Source organism: Manis javanica, chromosome 13, assembly GCF_040802235.1.
Source record: "Manis javanica isolate MJ-LG chromosome 13, MJ_LKY, whole genome shotgun sequence".
NCBI lineage: Eukaryota > Metazoa > Chordata > Mammalia > Pholidota > Manidae > Manis > Manis javanica.
The window spans coordinates 62,089,462-62,109,870 of NC_133168.1; the positions used below are offsets into that span (position 1 = coordinate 62,089,462).

A 20,409-nucleotide genomic window follows, 5' to 3' on the forward strand; every position below is an offset into this window, starting at 1 on the left:
CTTTCAAAGAGTTCACTTTTATTATCTTAATAATTTCTAGATCCTTTAAAAAAATTTTTAAAATGACAAAACATTGCAAACTTAGGAGTATAGATAATGTAACTAACACCCACATACACATCCTTCAGATATAATTAATGTTAACATTTTGCCATATTTTTTAAAGAACTTGGTTTTGAAATAAACTATTAGCATTAGAGACCCTGTTTCCTTCTTTCTCCTTCTATACCACTTCTCTCTCCATTCCTCTTCTGAAGTGATCATTATCCAGAATTTCGGGTATATTCTTCTCATCCATGTTTTTATATTTTTAATATATATTTATGTATATATATACTTATGTTTCAGTTATCAGTTACTATGAAACAAACCTCACCAAAACAGAGTGGCTTACAAAAACAACCAATTATTATTTCCCATGGTTCTGTGGGTTGGTTTGGCTTGACTGGTGGCTCTTCTGCTCCATGTGTAGATGGACAGACAGCTCACTCAGAAGTGCATCCAGGTGGGAGCACAGCTGGGACATTCGTGATGGCCTCCCGTCTGGCGGGTCTCTCTCCATGTGGCCTTTCAGTTGCACAGCTTCTCTCCATCGTGGCAGCTGGCTTTGAACAGGGAGAAAGCAGCAGCTGTCAGTCCTCCTAGAGGCTGGGTCTGCAGTTTGGCGAGCATTACCTCTGTAGCATTCTTTTGTTCCAAGCAAGTTGCAAGGCCAGCCTGCATTCTAGGGGAGGAGCAAACAATTCCACCACTTAATGGAAGTAGTGGTGAAAAATGTGTGGCTATATATTAATCCACCAGTTTTCTCTCTCTCTGGTCAAAAATTAGTTATATTCCTTTCTCATGCAAAATGCACCTATGCCTTCCCCCAGGGACTTCAAAGTCTTATCAAGCTCAGAAACCAATATCTTGTGCTCTGCATCAGGTCCAAATGCAAATATGACTCCTTGGAGCAGTTTCTTCCAGTTGCAGGTGTTTAGGTGTGGTGCCTGGTGACCTGGGCACTAAAAAGATAAGTTATCTGTACCCCATATAGTCAACATACAGTGATGAGGCAGGCACAGGAAAATCTCAGCAGACACTCCCATTCAAAGAAGTTGGGGAAATAGAAGGTAAATAACAGTCACTGGTACTAGTGAGTCTGCAGTCTACTAAGAGTCATTCTGAAATTAATTGGGCATGTGTGTGTAGTCAGGGCCCAGGGACAGTCGCTTGACCGGGGACCAGTTCTGCTTCTGGGAAGTACCTCTCTGGGAGCCAGCCTTTCTTTCCCGTGAGAAACAGGGCTTTGCTTGTGACTGGGTAGATCTCAGCCTGCTTTCTGCCTCTAGGTTTTGGGGACTCGACACCTCTTTTCCCTTTTAGTTTTAGCCAGGGGTTGGCAAATTGGATCAAATCTGACTTGTGGTCTCTTTTTATGTGGCTTGTGAACTAAAAATTGTGTATTTTAAAAGAGTTGTTAAAAAACAAAAGGAAACACACAGACAAAGGACCTGTGACAGAGACTGGATATGGCCTGTAAAACGTAAATATTTACTTTCTGGATTTATACAGCAATTTTTTTTGCCCCTGACCTGGTACATGTACTGCATATGGAGTGCAGGCTGGAATATGCCTTCTCTTGGTCAGTGGATCTGAAAGACAACCAGCCCAGGAGACTCCGTGCTGAGCTCTTTCTCCTAAATTTATCCATCAACTAGGATCCTCCTACATGGTGAAGGGGCTGTCCCATAATTTTGCTCCTGGGAAATGGAATATAAATTTATCCCCTGCCTCATAGGAATGGGGAATAAAAGTAATAAACTAACACAGTCTAGCTTTAGTCTAACTCCATTTTGGGTGTAATGTGTCTCTCTTCATATATAGACACCTGCATATGAATTTAGAAAAGAGTTGGAAAGAGTATACAGCAAATTGCTCTGAGGTGGAATAGGGTGGATGCTGGGAATTCCAGTTTCCTATATAATTGTTGTAAAGTATTATAGTTATGAGTACTATTCACCTTTTGATTTAAAAAGCAAACTAATAATGTTTCCATCCTGGTTTCTTATACTAATAATGTAGTTGTATTTTGACATTTAAAAAGATACTTGGAACTTATTTTAGTGCCAAGAGGGAGGCAGCTCATTCCTCTTTGCCCCCAACCCCTCATCACCACTTGGTCTAATATGGTTTATTGAAGAATTGATTTTCTTTTACTTACTTGAAGTTCCAACTTCATCAGGTTCTAAATTTCCATGTATACTCATATCTGAATGACATTACTGATTACGGAGAATGTGCAGCAGTAGAGGTAGATGGCACCTCTAAATGGCTTCTTACCTAGTTTAACTTTTTCTTGCCGACTTCAGGAGGTATGGTCGTGCTGGATTGAACTGCTCCACTATTTGGATCTTGAGACCACCTGGCTGAGCACTTTGGAAGAGCGGATGAAGAGCACAGAGGCCCTGCCTGAGAAGGCAGATGCTGTCAGTGAAGCCCTGGAGGTGGGAACCTACATAATCCGCAGCATTTCTTTTTGTTGCAAGGGGGCCAAATGATGATGAACGTGAGGAACAGAGGGTTTTATGTCCACAAACGCATTTGCTTCCTCACCAGTTTCTGGTGTACCTTCTGTTTCCTTCTGTGGCTGGAGCTCCTTATACAGTCATGTATATTTAGGCCATTGGTGACCTGCTAATTGAGCCTCATGAGGTACTTTAGCTGGTTGATGACTCGCACATTTTAGACATTGTAAAGCACTCTAGTGATTTCCCACCTTGTTTTTACCAGTGCCTGGATAGAATTCTCCCTTATGTTAGTAGGGCAATTGCTCTCTTGTTTCTTCATAAAGTTATTGTTTGCTCATTAGACACGGCAGTAAGTGTGTTTACAATGGTTCCCACTCTGTTGTCTTCAGGTGTGAAAAGTGGGAGGCCAGGTTGGAGTGGGCAGTATTTGGGATCCTATGATCCATCCTAGGAGCTTGTCTGCGAGGCTAGACTTGAGTTCTTTGAGGCCAAGAAATATACCTGATTTTTCATTGTTCCCCAGTTAACAGCAGTCTGTGGCATGTGACTGAATAACTGTTTCTTAAATGGATTAATATGCGAAGAAGAGGAACAAAATTAAAGAGTAAGAAGAAGGTAGATGTGCTTTTAACACTGTAGGGACCCAATACGGTAGCTCAGTGGATAACTGGATCGAAGTGTAGAAATAAATCAAACATGGTTTCTAAATACCAAGAGCCAGATGCTTTGCTGGAAAAGTGAGAATGATGTCATTTCTCAAATAAAATAACAGAGAGAGAGAGAAAGATGACAGAGAATTTTAAAAATTATAAAAAGCTCACTTTAAAAACATAGTTTCCTAATAACAGAGTTAAAACATGTGCATTCTAGGAATATGGAAAATGGAGAGAGGCATAAAGCATTTTAAACTTTTTGGTGTATTTTTCCCTAATCATTATTACTCTTTTTAAAAATAAATATATATTAGAAGGTAGTACATTATAGTAATTGGATAAAAAGGCTTTGGAACCAAGTTGGAGACTTAGCTCTTCTCTTTACCGTGTGTGTATAAGCAAACTACTAAGCCACTCTGAACTTAGTTTTCCCATCTGTAATATTGGAATAATAGTTAGCCTATATGGTTAATTAGATCTATGTATATATAAAACATACATATAAAACAGTGCCTAGCATTCTGTAGATGTAGAAAATTGAGTACTTATTTTTAATAACATAATCACACTTTGAGCTAATTTTGCTTGTATAGTATTATTTACTGCCTTTAAATTTTGTATCATACTGTGAACATTTTCCCATATAATTAATAATTATTAAAGTTATTTTTATGGAATTCTATTCATCATTCATACTAAGTTGTCAATTTTATATATTTATTAATACCATAATGAATACTTTTATAAATCATTAACCTAATTTCTGGACTTGCTCCTAGGTAGATTTGTAGAAAATATAATTACCTGTTAAAAAAAAAAAGACATTTTTAGGATCCTTTATATTTTGTACATCAGTAAATGCACTATTTTTCTCGCCCTGCTCCTGTCCAGTCTCTAGAATCTGTTTTGCGACATCCAGCAGATAATCGCACCCAGATTCGGGAACTTGGCCAGACTCTGATTGATGGAGGGATCCTTGATGATATAATCAGTGAGAAATTGGAGGCCTTCAACAGTCGATACGAGGAACTGAGTCACCTGGTAAGAACTGGTGTTTATGATCCGGAGCTGACCTCAAGAACTTTCGCCAAGGAAAGAGTTGTTAGCCAGTGTCTACAGGGGTGTTGAGGGCATTGAAATGCTAGTGAGGAAGAGTCGACTTAATACTTAAGAGGCAGGCGGAGTTTAATGATTAAAAAAAAATTTGAGATTATTTCTACTTTGAACTATTTAATATCCTTCAAGGATCATATTATAGCTGTATGTAAGATTAATACCTCATATTATTCCAAGAAATATTAGGGCTTTCAGAATTCGACATAAGGTGCTGTTCCAAATAATGCTGTTTTAAATAATCTCTGATACATGTCCAGAATGTTCTTATCAGGTAGTAGAGAAAGGAGACTGTTCCTTCATGGAAGGGTTGGGTGGATTTTAGATGCTTTCCAAAATAATGTTGATGTTTAGATCATGAATAGCATCTAGCTTTATTCAAAAGTACAGCAAATATGTTTTACACATAAGCACAGCTGTAGAACTTGTTTGAGACTTTGGAAAAAAAAGATTTATATGTTCACTCTACTGCCAGGCCTTCTTGCCGTGTTTTATATTCTTATTGATAAGCTTATTGCTAATTCTCTAAATTTCTCTAAATTTATTATAAATGATGTATTATTCCTTGTTTATGCATTATGTAGGAAATCTTTTATTAAAGTGTATTTGACATATAACATTATGCTAGTTTAAGATGTACAACCTAATGATTTGATATTTGTATGTATTGTAAAAGGATTACCACAATAAATCTAGTTAACATCTGCCACCATATATATGGATACCCCAAATTTTTTTTTCTTGTGATGAGGACTTTAATATCTATTCTCTCAGTGACTTTCAAATGTGCAATACAGTATTATTAACTAGAAGCACTATGCTGTGTATTTCATTCTTGTGACTAACTTATTTTTTAACTGAAAATTTTTACCTTTTGACCCCTTCACTCATCTATCCACCTCCTGTCCCCTGCTTCTGACAACCACCAATCTCTTCTCTGTATGAGCTTGTTTTTATTAGTTTGTTTGTTTGCTTGTTGTTGTTGTAGTCCATCTAAAAGTGAGATCATACAGTATTTATCTTTCTGTGTCTGACTTTTTTCATTTAGCATAGTCCCCTCAAAGGCATTTTAATATTTTATCATTGATATAGAAAGCAGTAAAAGTTAGCAGTTCACTGCAAGGTCAGTAAGATACTAGAAGGATCCCTTCACTGTAATGATTGCTAGTCATTACTTATTTATAATGGAGGCCAAAATTTTAACTACTGCTTTTATAGTCTGTTTTTTACAGTCAGCTGTTTATTTGTGCTCAGCGACTAATGATTAAATTTCTCCCTTGTGTAGGCAGAGAGCAAGCAAATTTCTTTGGAAAAGCAACTCCAGGTCTTGCGAGAAACTGACCACATGCTTCAAGTCTTGCAGGAGAGTTTAGGGGAACTGGACAAGCAGCTCACAACGTACTTGACTGATAGGATAGATGCCTTCCAAGTGCCACAGGAGGCTCAGGTACTGCCAAGCATTGGAGGACTTTTGGGTCATAAAACGAGCGTATGTACTTGCCTCCTCACCTGCCAGAGAACCAGCCCCTCCTGCATCCCAACTGAGAGTCAGTGAGAAGGGTTGACCTTACTAATGGGACAGCATGTGGGGTTTGAGTTCTCTTGGTCTCTGTGTGACACACTGGCAAATGACTACCATTGTTAAATTATAGTTTTCTTGGCTATAAAATTGGGAAACCTCCTTCTTTATAAATAAGTGGTGAACATTAGAAAAGACAAATATGAAGACCTTTGCGCACAGCACACACTAGTCCTACAATAAAGTGACCCATATTATTATTATTATTATTATTATACTGCAAACGTACTAAAGCTTATATAGGGGCCAGTGTATTCTTATGCATTGTACAACTATATGGAAGGTTTAAGAAAAGATATTCTCCCCTTTCTAATATCTTTGTAGAAAATCCAAGCAGAGATCTCAGCCCACGAGCTAACGCTAGAAGAGTTGAAAAGAAATACACGTTCTCAGCCTCCGACCTCCCCGGAAGGCAGGACTGCTAGAGGAGGCAATCAGCTGGATGTGCTGCAGGTGAAGAGGGAGAGAGGCTTCCTGTTACTTTTCAGTGTGTTGGGCATAAAAAGAAAATGAGAATGAGCTGATTTCTTGGGCGCCTTTGGTTTTCTTTATGAAGCGAACGGTGGAATGGGAGTGATGTGTGAAGGTGCATTGCCTCCCAGGCAGGGCGACAGAAAGACTTTGTGGCATGGGTGGAAAATATTGCATCTGACTTTTAAAGTTGAATTGAGAGAGAGCAAGCCAGATTTAGAAGCTAGCTTTACATAGACATTTCCATTAATGGTGCACCCTCTAGAACTCTTGTCAGTTTGGGTGAGGTTGATACACTGGGCAGGAAGTCCTTTATGGTGGATGTGAAGATGACTTTCATGCTCATGAAATGAAGGGCATTTGATTTCTAGGTTCCTGAACAGTATTTTTCAGACAGGTGAGGAAACTAATGAAGCTTTAATTCCAATGGGGACAACTCAGCCTTTTATTCTATCTAAGACTGCTAACACTGAGTGTCAAGTAGTTCATGGCTCTGGGCTTTGCAGTTCACTCAGGTGATTGGGTAACTTCACTGAGTTCCTTTAAGGAATGTTTTTTCTAGTGCTTTATTTTATAGCTTAGCAGAATGTGTTATACTGCTGAGAGAGCTGATCATTCTAATGTGAATTGCTCATTATTTTCATTTCTGCAAAAAGAGGAAGCTTCGAGAGGTATCCACAAAGTTCCAGCTTTTCCAGAAGCCTGCTAACTTCGAACAACGCATGCTTGACTGCAAGCGCGTGCTGGATGGTGTGAAGACAGAACTTCACGTTTTGGATGTGAAGGATGTGGACCCTGATGTCATACAGAGCCACCTGGACAAGTGTATGGTGAGGCCATTGGGTGCTAATGTGTCCAGTGAGCTTTCCAGCACATGATGTAGCTTCATCTAGTGCTTACGTGCATGGTTTGTTCAGTAATTATTAATCTAAGAGTAGGGATCAATGATGGAGAAGTGGTTAAAAATAGTAAGTGTGTTCCTTCCTTGAAGGAAATTAGAAGAGATAGGAGAGATAGCTAGGAGAGAGTAAAATCAATTATTACAGTCATGAGATAAGGGGACTAGAAGAGAAATGTATTTAACATGACTTACACAAATGTGGGAAATACATCTTAGTCATAGTATGAAGATAGGAAAGGTTTTGGCAGACTGGGACTAATAAGCTGAATTTTAAAGGATAAATTTGAGCTAGCTAGAAGAACCACACTTAGGATAGATGTTGGAAATATTACAGTATAAAAAATTCACTCTCAAGGAAAAAAAAAATTAAAATTCTAATTCATCAAGTTTAAGCCTGAAATATGAAAGAAGTTATACTTAGAATGGATATCAGAAATATTATGGAACATGAAAAAAATCATCCTTTAGGAAAATAAAATTTTAAATTGAAGTGTAAACCTAAGATGTGGAAGAAGAAATTATTTGTAAGGTCTTACTACTATTTTAGTCTTGAACTTCATAATGTATTGGAATAGAAATTTAAAAATAATGTGGCATGAACAATTTAGAATCAGTGTTCTGCTGGTGAAAAATCATGAAGAAACTTAAGATGACGCTTGTTAGGACAAAAACCTGGAGAGAGGTCTTGTCCTTTTCAAAACTACAATCTCCACATGCCTTTTACATACTGAAGATTGGTTACTTGAAAGCTGGCATGGGTAAAAGAATGAGTAGGATAGATTTGTGTGTGTGTGTGTGTGTGTGTGTGTGTGTATGTATTTATTGAGATACAGAGGTTAACAAAGCAAGCACAGCCTTGGCCTTGAGTAACTTGATCCCGTGGTGAGTTATTATTATGTGACAGTGACACATGAGATGCTTCAGGTCAAGATTATGATGGATGTTATGAAATAAGACCTTGCCCAGATAGTGCTTTTCAGTTTCAAGATAACTAGGATGAGGACAGCTCAGAATTTGACCTACCTAACTCAGATTTCTTATAGTTATATCCATCTTCATATATTGAGTTTGTATATATTTTTCATTCTGTAAGGAATACATGCTTGTTGTGATAGACTTGGTATTTCAGAAAATTGTAAGAAAAAAATAGAATGTTGATACTTCCAAATTCCAAGAGCCAGAAATATAGCCAGTGTTGCATTTTTTCTAGTACTAACACTCAAGATTTTAAAAAATGTAACATAAAGAATGATAGACAATTTTTAGTCTCAATATTTTCCCATTTTATGCAGAAAACATGTTATCAAAACCTCAAAAATATACATCTGAGCTACTGTTTTAAACAAGTATAATCTCTATTTGCTTCTTTTCTCATCTGATTATAAAAAATGATTCCAACCTTCATTTCATTTTATGCCTTCTTTGAACCAAATCTGAGGAAGATACAGCCCTTAGATCTCCATAGTTGGTGTTTGTCAATCTGAATAAGCTGTGCTTGGTAATGATTCCAATTAATGGCTCCTCATGACAATGTGTAAAATTGGTCTTACTTTAATTTTAAGAAACTCTATAAAACTTTGAGTGAAGTCAAGCTTGAAGTGGAGACTGTCATCAAAACGGGAAGGCATATTGTCCAGAAGCAGCAAACCGACAACCCCAAGGGGATGGATGAGCAGCTGACTTCTCTGAAGGTTCTTTACAATGACCTTGGTGCCCAGGTGAGGAAGGCAACCATATGGCTCACTTCTTTCTCTCTCATTTATGTATTTTAAAATGTCACTTCTGGGAGAATGAATGCTTAAGTTTTATGGCGCTAATAATACATGTATCCAATTATTCCAGGATTTTTATTATATTTCTTTAAATGTATATGTAAATATTACAGTGATGAATAGTTGATACAAATTTAAGGTAAATATTAATCCACATTCATTCTATATTATTTGTAATGACTTCTGACATTTATAAATTATTCTAAGGAAACTGTAAATAATAGTCCCTATATAAACTCAAGTTATTGATCTTTGGATTACTGAATTGAAGAGTTTACAGAGAAATTGTATAACATCAGGACTCCAGTAAATAGTGACAGGAAATTCACATGAATCTAGAAGATTTAAAATTCTTTCTAGAAATATCCATAAATTGAGCATTTTAGTGAGTCAGTGGGGAAGTTATTGGACCCTGTACTGTGAGTGACTGACTAGATCTAGTAACTTTCTCTCATTAAGAATCTTAGCCCTGAAACCAGGGAAGCAAAAATTTGTGTGGAAGTGAAACCTTGGCAAAATTAAAAAGTTCTGTTAGAGACAATATTTTAAATCCTTTTTGAATTATTGAATGTTAACTTTCTACACAAGCCCATAGAAAACTAGCTGACATTTTATCATTTTCAAATCAGTAAGAATTAATAGTCTATACATTTCCTGGACAATTTTGACCTCCCATCTGTAAGATGAGGTTGTTGATGTGATACACTTTGTATCATTTTGATACATTACACATTTGGAACACATATTAGAGCTTCTTTTTGGTATGATACAGCTAAGGTTATTTGTTAAATATATATTTATCATCTGGGCATCTTATGGATGGGAATGGTGTTCCTAGTTTTGACACCAGTTGTCTAATTGTTTAGAGTTAAGTCATTTTCTTGCTTGAAGTAATTGAGACTTCATTGTTCATCAGGAGTTATGTAGGTAGTAGAGATATGATGGTGAGCAAAATATAAATTATCTCCTTGCTTTATAGAAATTAGGGTAGTTGAATAATCAAGCAGTCACACAAAGCAATGCCAGATATTATCTGTCTGAAGCGTTAGGAAGGAATGTATGTGGTACTTTCAGAGTATATGTAATAGGTGGATTTGGCCCAGTTTGGGGTTAGGAAAGCTTCCCTGAAGAAGTGGTGCATAAGCTGAGATATCAGGATGTATAGGAATAGCCTGGGTGAAAGCAGTGAAGCTTTGGAGGTTGATGGAACAGCATGTATAAAGTCCCTTCGGCAGGAGGCAGCATGGTTTATTTGTGTGACTCATGCAGGGAGAGCAACTGTGGGAAACATGGTGTTTGCAAAGATGGATGAGATCTGATCTACCAGTGTCTTAGAATTTGTGATACAGATTTTAATCTCTGTCTTAAGAGTAATAGCACTTATTGCAGGGTTTTAGCAGGGAGATAACATGCTCAGATACGTATTTTTTAAAAAGGTCACTCACTGCAGTTTGGAGGATGGATTGGAGAGAGGCAGGAATGGATATGAACAGACCAGTTAGGAAGACATTGTAGTGCTTCTAGTGAGAAATAATGGTAGTTTGAGCAAGGGTGCAGCAGTAGAGATGGTATGAGCAGCTTGTTATGGACATATTTAGTAAGTGAAATGAGTAGGACTTGGTGATGGGGGTGCGAGAGAGAGAGAGAGATGAAGGATGTCCCTTAGGTTTCTGGCTTGATTACATGGAAGATCACAGGATGGGGCACTGGAAGGAAAGGCAGAAACAGGGAAAAATCATTAAGCATGGGTTGGACATGTTGACAAATGACTGTTTTTATAAGAGTTAGTTAAATATGTAAGGTACTCACAAAATTATTCAAGTTTGGAGACATATCTGGCTGAAGATACGAATTTTATGAGTTATCTGTGCAGAGGTGGTGATAAAAGTTTTCAGTGATGGTGAGATTGCCTAGGGAGTGAAAAAAGGAAAGGACCTCCACAAGCAACAAAATAAAAAATAAAAGCTTCTGTACAGCAGAAGAAAGAATCAGCATCATGAAAAGATAACCTACAGAATGGGAAAAAAATATTTGCAAATCATATATGGATAAGGAGTTAATATCCAAAATATATAAAGAACTCACACAACTTAATAGTGAAAACACAAACAATCCAATTAAAAAATAGGCAAAGAACATAAATAGACTTTTTTCTGAAGATATGTAAATGGCCAGCAGGTACATAAAAGGTGCTCAGTATCACTAATCATTAGGAAAATGCAAATGAAAACCACAGTGAGATATTGCCTCATGCCTGTTAGGATGACTATCAGCAAAAAGGCAAGGAAGTAGAGAGAAGGGAACACTTGTGCACTGTTGGTGGGAATGTAAATTGGTGTAGCCACTCTGGAAACCAGTATGGAGTGTCCTCAAAAAATTAAGAATGGAACTGCCATGTGATCCAGCAATTCCACTTCGGGGTGTATCTCTGAAGGAAAAGAAAGCACATTGAGGGGATATCTGTGCCTCCATGTTTATAGCAGCAGTATTTACAGTGGCCTAGACAGGGAAACTACCTAAGGGTCTGTTAATGGATGAATGGAAAAATGAGATATGGTATGTATATAAATGGAATATTGTTCAGTCATAAATAAGAAGGAAATCTTGCCATTTGTGACCACATGGACTTTGGGGGCATTATGCTAAGTAAATTAAGTTAGACAGAGAAAGTCAAATACTGTATGATCTTACTTGTATATGACATCTAAAAAAAAGACAGCCAAATTTATAGAAAAAGAGATCAGATTTGTGGTTGCCAGGTGTAGGGGTTGGAGTTGGAGGAATTGGAGGAAGGTGGTCAGGAAGAACAAACTTCCAGTTATAAAATAAATAAATACTAGAGATGAGATGTAGTGTACAACCTGATGACTACAGCTAATACTGCTGTCTGTTCTATAGGACTGTTAAGAGAGTAGATCCTGTAATTCTCATCACAAGGGAAAAACGTTTTTTCATTCTTCTCTTATTTTTTTTTGGTATTTATACGAGAAGGTGAATATAAACTGAACTTACTGTGGTAGGCATTTTACAGTATATGTAAGTAAAGTCATCATGCTGTATACCTTAAACTTATATAGTGCTGTATCACATGTATCTCAATAAAACTGTAAAAAAATAAATTTTTTTTAGAAAAGAGCCTGGACCAAGGCTTGAGTGATTATATTATTTAGTAAGAAATTTGAAGAGGTGCTGGCAAAAGAAACTGAAGTATGTATGCCATATTTTCTTCTCTTTTCTTTTTTTTAACATATCATTGATGCACAATCCTGTGATGGTTTCACATACACAAAACAGTGGTTCAGCATTCACCCATATTTTCAAGCCCTCACCCCCTCCATTGTGGTCACTATCTATTGGTGTAGTCAAATGTTACAGAGTCATTAATTGTATTCTCCGTGCTGTACTACTGTCTGAATGACCTACCTATGTTGTGGTTGCAAATTTTAGTGCCCCTTAATCTGCTTCTCCCTCCAGCCCACCCTCCCCAGCCCTTTCCCTGTGGTAACCACTAGTCTCTTCTCGGCATCCATGAGTCTACTGCTTTTTTTGTTCCTTCTGTTTTGCTTTGTTTTTATACTCCACAAATGAGTGAAATCATTTGGTATTTGTGTTTCTTAGCCTGGCTTATTTCACTGAGCATAATACCCTCTAGATCCATCCATGTTGTTGCAAATGGCAGGATTTGTTTTTTTTTTAGTGACTGAATAATATTCCACTGTATATATGTACTACCTCTTCTTTATCCATTCATCTATTGATGGACATTCTAGTTGCTTCCGTATCTAGGCTATTACAAATAGTGCAGCAATAAACATATTGGTGCATGTGTCTTTTAGAATCAGGGATCTTGTTTTCTTCAGGTAAATTCCTAGGAGTGGAATTTGTGGGTCAAATGGTATTTCTATTTTTAGTTTTTTGAGGACACTCCATACTGCTTTTCACAGTGGTTGAACTAATTACATTTCCAACAACAGTGTAGGAGGGTCCCCCTTTCTCCATATCCTCACCAGTGTTTGTTATTGTTGGTCTTTTGGAAAGTGGCCATCCTAACTGGTGTGAGGGGATACCTCAATGTGGTTTTAATTTGCATTTCCCTTATAATTAATGATGTGGAGCATCTTTTCATGTGCCTGTTGGCCATCTGTATTTCTTCTTTGGAGAAGTGTCTGTTCATATCCTTTGCCCAATTTTTAATTGGGTTATTTGTTTTATGGGTGTTGAGGCATATATATATATATTTTAATATATTTTGGATGTTAACCCCTTATCAGATAAGTCATTTACAAATATATTCTCCTATGCCATAAGATGCCTTTCTGTTCTGCTGATGGTGTCCTTTGCTGTACAGAAACTTTTTAGTTTCATATAGTCCCACTTGTTAACTTCAACTTTGTTTCCTTTGCCTGAGGAGATGTGTTCAGGAAAAACTTGCTCATGTTTATATTCAAGAGATTTTTGCCTATGCTTTGTTCTAGCAGTTTTATGGTTTCATGGGTTACATTCAGGTCTTTGATCCATTTTGAGTTTACTTTTGTGTATGGGGTTAGACAATCATCCAGTTTCATTCTCTTACATGTAGCTGTCCAGTTTTGCCAACACTAGTTGTTGAAGAGGTTGTCATTTCCCCATTGTATATCCATGACTCCTTTATAGTATATTAATTGACCATATATGTGTGGGTTTATATCTGGGCTCTCTATTCTGTTCATTGATCTATGGGTTTGTTCTTGTGCCAGTATCAAATTGTTTTGATTACTGTGACTTTGAAGTAGAACTTGAAGTCGGGGAACATAATACCCCCAGCTTTGCTCTTCTTCTCAGAACTACTTTGGCTATTCAGGGTCTTTTGTGGTTCCATATGAATTTTAGAACTATTTGTTCTAGTTCATTGAAAAATGCCATTGCTATTTTGATAGGGATTGCATTGAATCTATAGATTGCTTTAGGAAAGATGGCCATTTTGAGCCATATTTTCTTTATCTCTTCATCCATCAGGGGGCACAGGTTGTTTCCATGACTTGGCTGTTGGGAATAATGCTGCAAGCAGTCTGGGAGGGCTGATACCAATTCCATTTCCTTTGGGTGTGTACCCAGAAGAGGGACTGCTGATCGTATGGTAGTTCTGTTTTTAATATTTTGAGGAACCTCCATACTGCTTTCCGTAACTGTATAATTTAAATCTGCTAAGAGAATAGATCTTAAGTGTTCTGACCATGAAAGAGAGGTAACTTTGTAAGATGATGAATATGCCAATAAACTTGATTGTGGCAATCATTTCACTATATATATATTTCACATTGTATACCTTAAAAAAATCACATTGTATGACATACACACACACACACACATATATATATATATATATGTATATATATATATATATATATATATATATATATATATATATATATATATATGTATATATATATATATAAAACTATAGTAAGTGGTAAGAAGTGGTAGCATACCAGGAGAGTCCTAGGTCTGGGAAGCCAGGGAAAGATAACATTTTGAGGATGGTGGTGTGTGTGGGTACCTGTTTTGAATATTATTTGAAAGTTAAGTACTAGATGTTCACTTAAAAATGTCCATTAGATCTCTTGCCCTTGAGGTCATTATTGCATTTAGCAGAGACAATTTCTGTGGAATGATGGGGGTAGAAGTCATAATGGCATGGCTTGGAGATAAAAAATATGGTTTTGAAGATTTATATGGGAAAGGTAGGAGGGAGGAAGGTCTTTAGGGAAGGTGGGGGCAAAGAAGGTTTTTTTTTTTTAATTTGAGAGACTGAATTTTGTTTCATACCTAATGAGAAGGAATGGTTGAATATCCAAGAGGGAGAAGTGATAAATGTTTAGGATAAAGATTTACAGCTTGATACTGCCTAATTCAATATGCCATGTATCTTAAAATGTATTGATTAGACTGACAAAAGTATAAATTGTTATAAGTTGAAGTACATTATTTTCTAGCTGGTATATACAAGTCTTGGGTAGCATTAGGTTTTATGATGATACAGCTGCTTGGGAATGTCAAACTTAGATAAGTGTAATTTGAATACCAAATAGCATTTCATGTAATTCACAGATTTGTCTCCAAAGTCTGCATTGTGCTGCTGTTAATTTGGAGTCATGAATCTTAAACTCTGCAGAAAAAAATATTTCACTTTTGAGAAGGAATTTAATAATAATCCTTGAGGAATGAAAGAGTAAAATTGAACCTGGGGACTAAAAAAAAAAAATGTAATCCCATGTTCCTTATTAAGAGAGTTCAGTCTTTATATTGTTTTATATCATAGAGGAACAATTTCATCTCGTCCATGACTTATCACTCTACTACTTAAATATGTAGTTGTCTACGTATATGTGCATATAAAATGAAAACACAATTTTATTTTTGTATGGTGTTGTGATGTCCTTTAAAATGTTATCTCAGCTTTAGATCATGAATGATGAGTCTGTGAGTACCATTGTGTAATGTAAAGGGTCAGAGCAGGGTCAGTGCAACAGCCATTTACCCCTGGTCATGGCCTTGCCTTCTTCAAGTTTCCTGTCTCGACTTGTAAAGGAGAAGGGATGGGGCCTATCCCAGAGGCTGTTGCTGGCTTTATTGTACAACATGTGTAAGATAGCTTAGCAAATTACAGGAACTGTATGAAGAGCCTAATTATTCTGTTCATTTTTCTTCATGTCAACAACAAGAACAAAATAATAATAAAGGTTTATGTTGCGTAGTCCTTTACTGTGTTTAAGTGCTTAATTGTAAGTGATAATTGTGAAAATCGCTCTATTTCCCCCCTCAAATTGCTGGAATATACAGTGTATGAGGATACTAAGACATCTTCTGTTGAAAATGATAAAAGATATTATTGTCTGATTCCTTAACTTTGTTACAAAGACTAGACTAGCCTCTTTCTGTATGTATTTTTTCTCATTTGATTTTCATCACAACCTTTTGAGGCTGTACCTCTACCAAGGTCCCTTGGGAAGTAAGTAGTAAAGGTAAGATGAAAACCCAGGGTTGTCTGACCCTTAACCACCACTGTATATGGTCCCTTTCCAGAAACACGAGAAGGGAGTGATTCTAGGGTGTGCGAGATAAAAGTTGTGAATGTGTTGGGGTTTAAATATGAATGAGTTTGGATCTGTAGTTAATATTCTGATTCATTGCCATCATATTCATTTCTCCTGATTTTTCTCTTATCCTCCTTTTTAGGTGACAGAGGGGAAACAGGATCTGGAAAGAGCTTCACAGTTGGCCCGGAAAATGAAGAAAGAGGCTGCTTCCCTCTCTGAATGGCTTTCTGTCACTGAAACTGAGTTGGTACAGAAATCTACTTCAGAAGGTTTGCTTGGCGACTTGGATACAGAAATTTCCTGGGCTAAAGTAAGTTGTGTTATATCAGTGTGACCTGTGGCATTTTGTTCAGTGCAGTCTGAGGAGGCGTCATTTCTCTCTGTTTCATAATAAACACAGCCTTGTCTTTTTTCCATGATTTTTTCCACTTCTCTGTCCTAAGAAATAAGAATAAGAATATTTTAAAAACAATCATTTTAAAAGACATTTTTATCTTGATTCCAAAAGCATTAAACTCAGATGGATTATCAGTAAGGCCTTCGTAGGCATTATGCTTAAGTGTGGTACTTGAAAACATAATTATCACCTTCAAAATCAGTGACATTCTTTTTGGAGTATCCATTCTTCACAAACTATTGTACTGGATCTGTTTATTAATTTTTCCATAATAACTTTCATACCAGTGACTGATCTTTCTATTGCAAACTAACTGATATAAAGAGCATAGAAACAGAATTTTAAAAAAATCAATTTAAAGAACCAAGAGTTTTCTGTAGTCCTATAGTTGCTTAAAATCACAGAGATTGGAGAGTTGATTTGCCAGTTCTCTATTCTGAGGTAGATAAAGGATTAAAATGGAACATAAAGTCATTTTTTACCCAGGGCATTTTCTTTTCCTCAGGGTATTTCCTAATAAAGAAGCATGTGTACTAGAGATGGGTGCTGGAAATAAATGATCAATACTGACAGGATCAGTTTTGACATCCTTTATAAATGTGGTTTAAGGGTAGTGAAGAGGACATGCTATGAGGGGGTCAGGGGTGATACCATTCCTTCTTAATTTGAATGCTCTGTGGAGATAACAATTGAAAGAAAGTTAAGCTGTAGAAAAAATGTTCTCAGTTTATAAAATAGCTCATGAAAAGTATAATTACGCCATGGGTTGTGTGAAGTGAAAAAGAGGAGGACAAAGGGCTGTGTGATGGAAATGAAGAACATTGGATTTCATGGGTGTGTTGTGGATGAATGCAAAGTGAAGGCACCAAACTTGATTTTTTATTAAACTTAAGTTTGTCAAGGAAATACTCTTTTGTACAATATGATTTGAAAGCCATTATTTTCTTATTAGTAATATTAAGTCATATAAGCTAATTGGATGATATTTGCAGAGTGAAATACAAAAAAGAAGCGAAAGTCATCTATCTTCAAAGAATACCTTGTTCTTGTTTCAGTTTTTGACAGGTATATATTGACATGAATAGGTACAAGCATATATTTAAAAAGAATTATATTGTATCTAGTGTTTCATGTCCTTGTTTTAAAAACTTATATCTTTAACATTTTCCTTTTACTTGCAAGTGTTTTGTATCCCATGTTAGAGAGACATAGTATTTCACTGCATTTAAAAAATTTTCCCATTCCTCTATTCATGTCCATTTAAATGAATACCAGTTTTCACTATTGTAAAAAAAATGCTATGATGGTGCTCACTTTGGCAGCAAATATACTAAATTTGAAACAGTACAAAGAAGATTAGCAAGGCCCCTGTAAAAGGATGACATGCAAATTTGTGAAGCGTTCCATATTTTTTAAAAAGTGCTATGATGAATGTATTTGTAGCTAAATCATGTATGTATTTATAATTTTTTCGTGAGGATAAATTCTTAGCCCTAAATATATTGGGTCAAGGAATATATGCATTTTAAAGTTTTATACATGTTATGAAATTGTCCTTCAGAAATATTGTACCTTCCAGTGGCGTGTGAGAATTCCTACTTGCTTGTTTTAATCACACCTTTGACAATGGTAGGCAAATACATGTTTTGATTATTTAAGTAGAAGAATGTCCATAAGTTTATAGTCCATTTTTAACTCTTTTTTAAAAATTGCCTTTTCTTGTAATTCTGACCATTTTCTATCACCAGTTTTGTCTTTTAATTTAGAGCTCTTTGTTACAATTATTAATGCTTAGTGTGTTGTGTATTGTTGCAATTAAAAAAAATTCTTTTTGGCTACTGTAGTTTCCTTTCTGTTTTATATGTTCTTTTGGTAACACAGTTATTATATATATTTTTTAAAATAAAATTCATCTTTTTCTTCATTATTTCTGCCTTTAGTGCTTAGAAAGACCAACTCTACTTCAAGGTTATATGATTACTTACTTATATTTTCTTCTAGCTCTTTCATAGTTGTATCTTTTTACCTTTAATGCTTTAATCCTTCCGGTTTATGTCATCAGGTAAGGTTCTAACCTTTTTTCCAAATGGTTAACTAGTTGTCTCAGCATTATTTATTGGATAATTATGCTTTCTCCACTGATTGGATGTGGTAAGTTCGTATATTCCTTTTGCCTCTTGCTTTTCTTTGTTTTCTGCTTCACTGATGTGACCTTCTGAAATGTTCTTCAATTGTTTACCTATGTGGCTGTATAATATATTTTAACATGGAGTTAGTGGATTCCTTGTCTTTATGCTTCCTTTTTGTATACAGTCATATGAACTTTAGAATTAATATTCTCAAATTATTTTAAAAATTCTGTTAGAAGTTTTGATTTGAATTGCCTTGAATTTATAGATTTGTCTTGAGGGGAATTAACATTTAATAGGTCTTTCTGTATTGTGTTATGATAAGTTATAACTTTGTTATAGTAAGTCTTTCTAGTATGTAATTATATGTAATGATATATACTTATTAAATAAATATGTATTTATGCATTTATATACAATTAAATATACACTATTAATAATATATATAATAAGTCTTTTTTAGTAACATGGATTGTTTCATGGTTTGCCTGATGTTCCTTTCCATCACTCCCATAATGCTTTTTTTCTTAAAAAACATTATATATATATGAAAAGAAGTTTATCTTACATATTTATTTTATTTTTATTGGTATGCAAAAGGTATACTTTTTCTTTTTTTTTACTGATTGCTTATAGCTGACATAAACGTTGCATTGGTTTTTGCATATTTAATTTTTAATGTTCCATTTTTATGTACTCGCATAACCTCAGTTTGTCAGTTGATTCTCATCCTTTTTTAAGGTACAGGCTGTAAATAATGATAAGTTCTGGAACTGTCTTAAGTTTCCATTTAATCTTATTTCAGATTTGAAATAATGAAGATGGTATGTACACATCATTTATTCACAGCACATTCTCTTCACTAGAGTAAATCAAATGAAACATCAGTGTGTAACATAATCACCCATTACTCCAACATTGTGTTTTCATATTTCACATTTTAATGTATTTGTACTTAAAAATTACAGTAAATGATTTTCAGTGCAAAACTTTAGCATTTTCATTCTTGAACTTAAATAGTACTCTTATTCCTTCATTTAGATATCATTATTTTTAATGTAGTCACTTTCTTTACAATGAAATCTCCTAGCATAGATGGTATATATATTGTTTAAATTTACTAGCAGTTAATTAGTTCTCAAAGAATATTCTAGTCAATCACTACATAACCACAAAAGGAATGCAGAAAATCTTAACTCAAGAGAGCATAAATGTGGATAATTGTATTTTATTTTTTCCCTTTTGGAGAAGAATACTTGAGAGAAATATTTTAGTGCTTTTTATAAATATACCAGTAATTGACATGGCCAAGTGAGTGTTTATATCTTGACTCACTGGTAAATTAGCAATGTTTATGCCTTCCAAAATATGATTTAATAATGTCAGATAAATATAAACTTGAGCTCCTTGAAATGATTTGTTCAAATGTTGCTTTAAAAAAGTCAACAGCAATAGGGTAGATATGCACATATTTACTTTTTGATTGAAAGAACACTGTAGTTTTAATTTTGAAAACCAACATTCTCTGATAACTCTGACTACACACCTTGCCTAGTCTAACTAATGAATGTGTGCTCAAGTTATCATCATACCATCCAGAGTATTATCTTTGCATATTGCAAAAATTGGAAGACCAAAGCTTAAATGTGCTGGTTCTCCAATGATTTAGTTAAGATGAAATATTTTTTGTAATGTTTATACAACAGATTATATTTTAATTCTCCTAGTTATAGGATGTTATCTTTGCAAGTAAATAGAGTACACATCATTAGTTTCCTGTAGTAGTCTAGAACAGAAATTCATTATAA

The 20,409-nt window shown here is 35.4% G+C and overlaps 1 protein-coding gene and 1 non-coding gene across 11 annotated transcripts in view; both read left to right on the top strand.

Moving 5' to 3' along the window:
• Positions 1-20,409, top strand: part of UTRN (utrophin) — a 454,961-nt gene that overhangs the window by 160,145 nt on the left and 274,407 nt on the right. For all 10 annotated transcript variants that reach the window (XM_037022103.2, XM_073219702.1, XM_073219701.1 and 7 more), the window contains 7 exons: positions 2,352-2,486; positions 4,055-4,204; positions 5,562-5,723; positions 6,180-6,308; positions 6,983-7,156; positions 8,790-8,945; positions 16,215-16,385. In XM_037022103.2, coding sequence (XP_036877998.2) covers positions 2,352-2,486; positions 4,055-4,204; positions 5,562-5,723; positions 6,180-6,308; positions 6,983-7,156; positions 8,790-8,945; positions 16,215-16,385 — 1,077 coding nt within the window. The remainder of the gene's footprint in view (positions 1-2,351; positions 2,487-4,054; positions 4,205-5,561; positions 5,724-6,179; positions 6,309-6,982; positions 7,157-8,789; positions 8,946-16,214; positions 16,386-20,409) is intronic.
• Positions 17,779-17,885, top strand: LOC118973087 (U6 spliceosomal RNA). Its single transcript, XR_005062311.1, has one exon. It is a non-coding gene; the product is annotated as a U6 spliceosomal RNA (small nuclear RNA).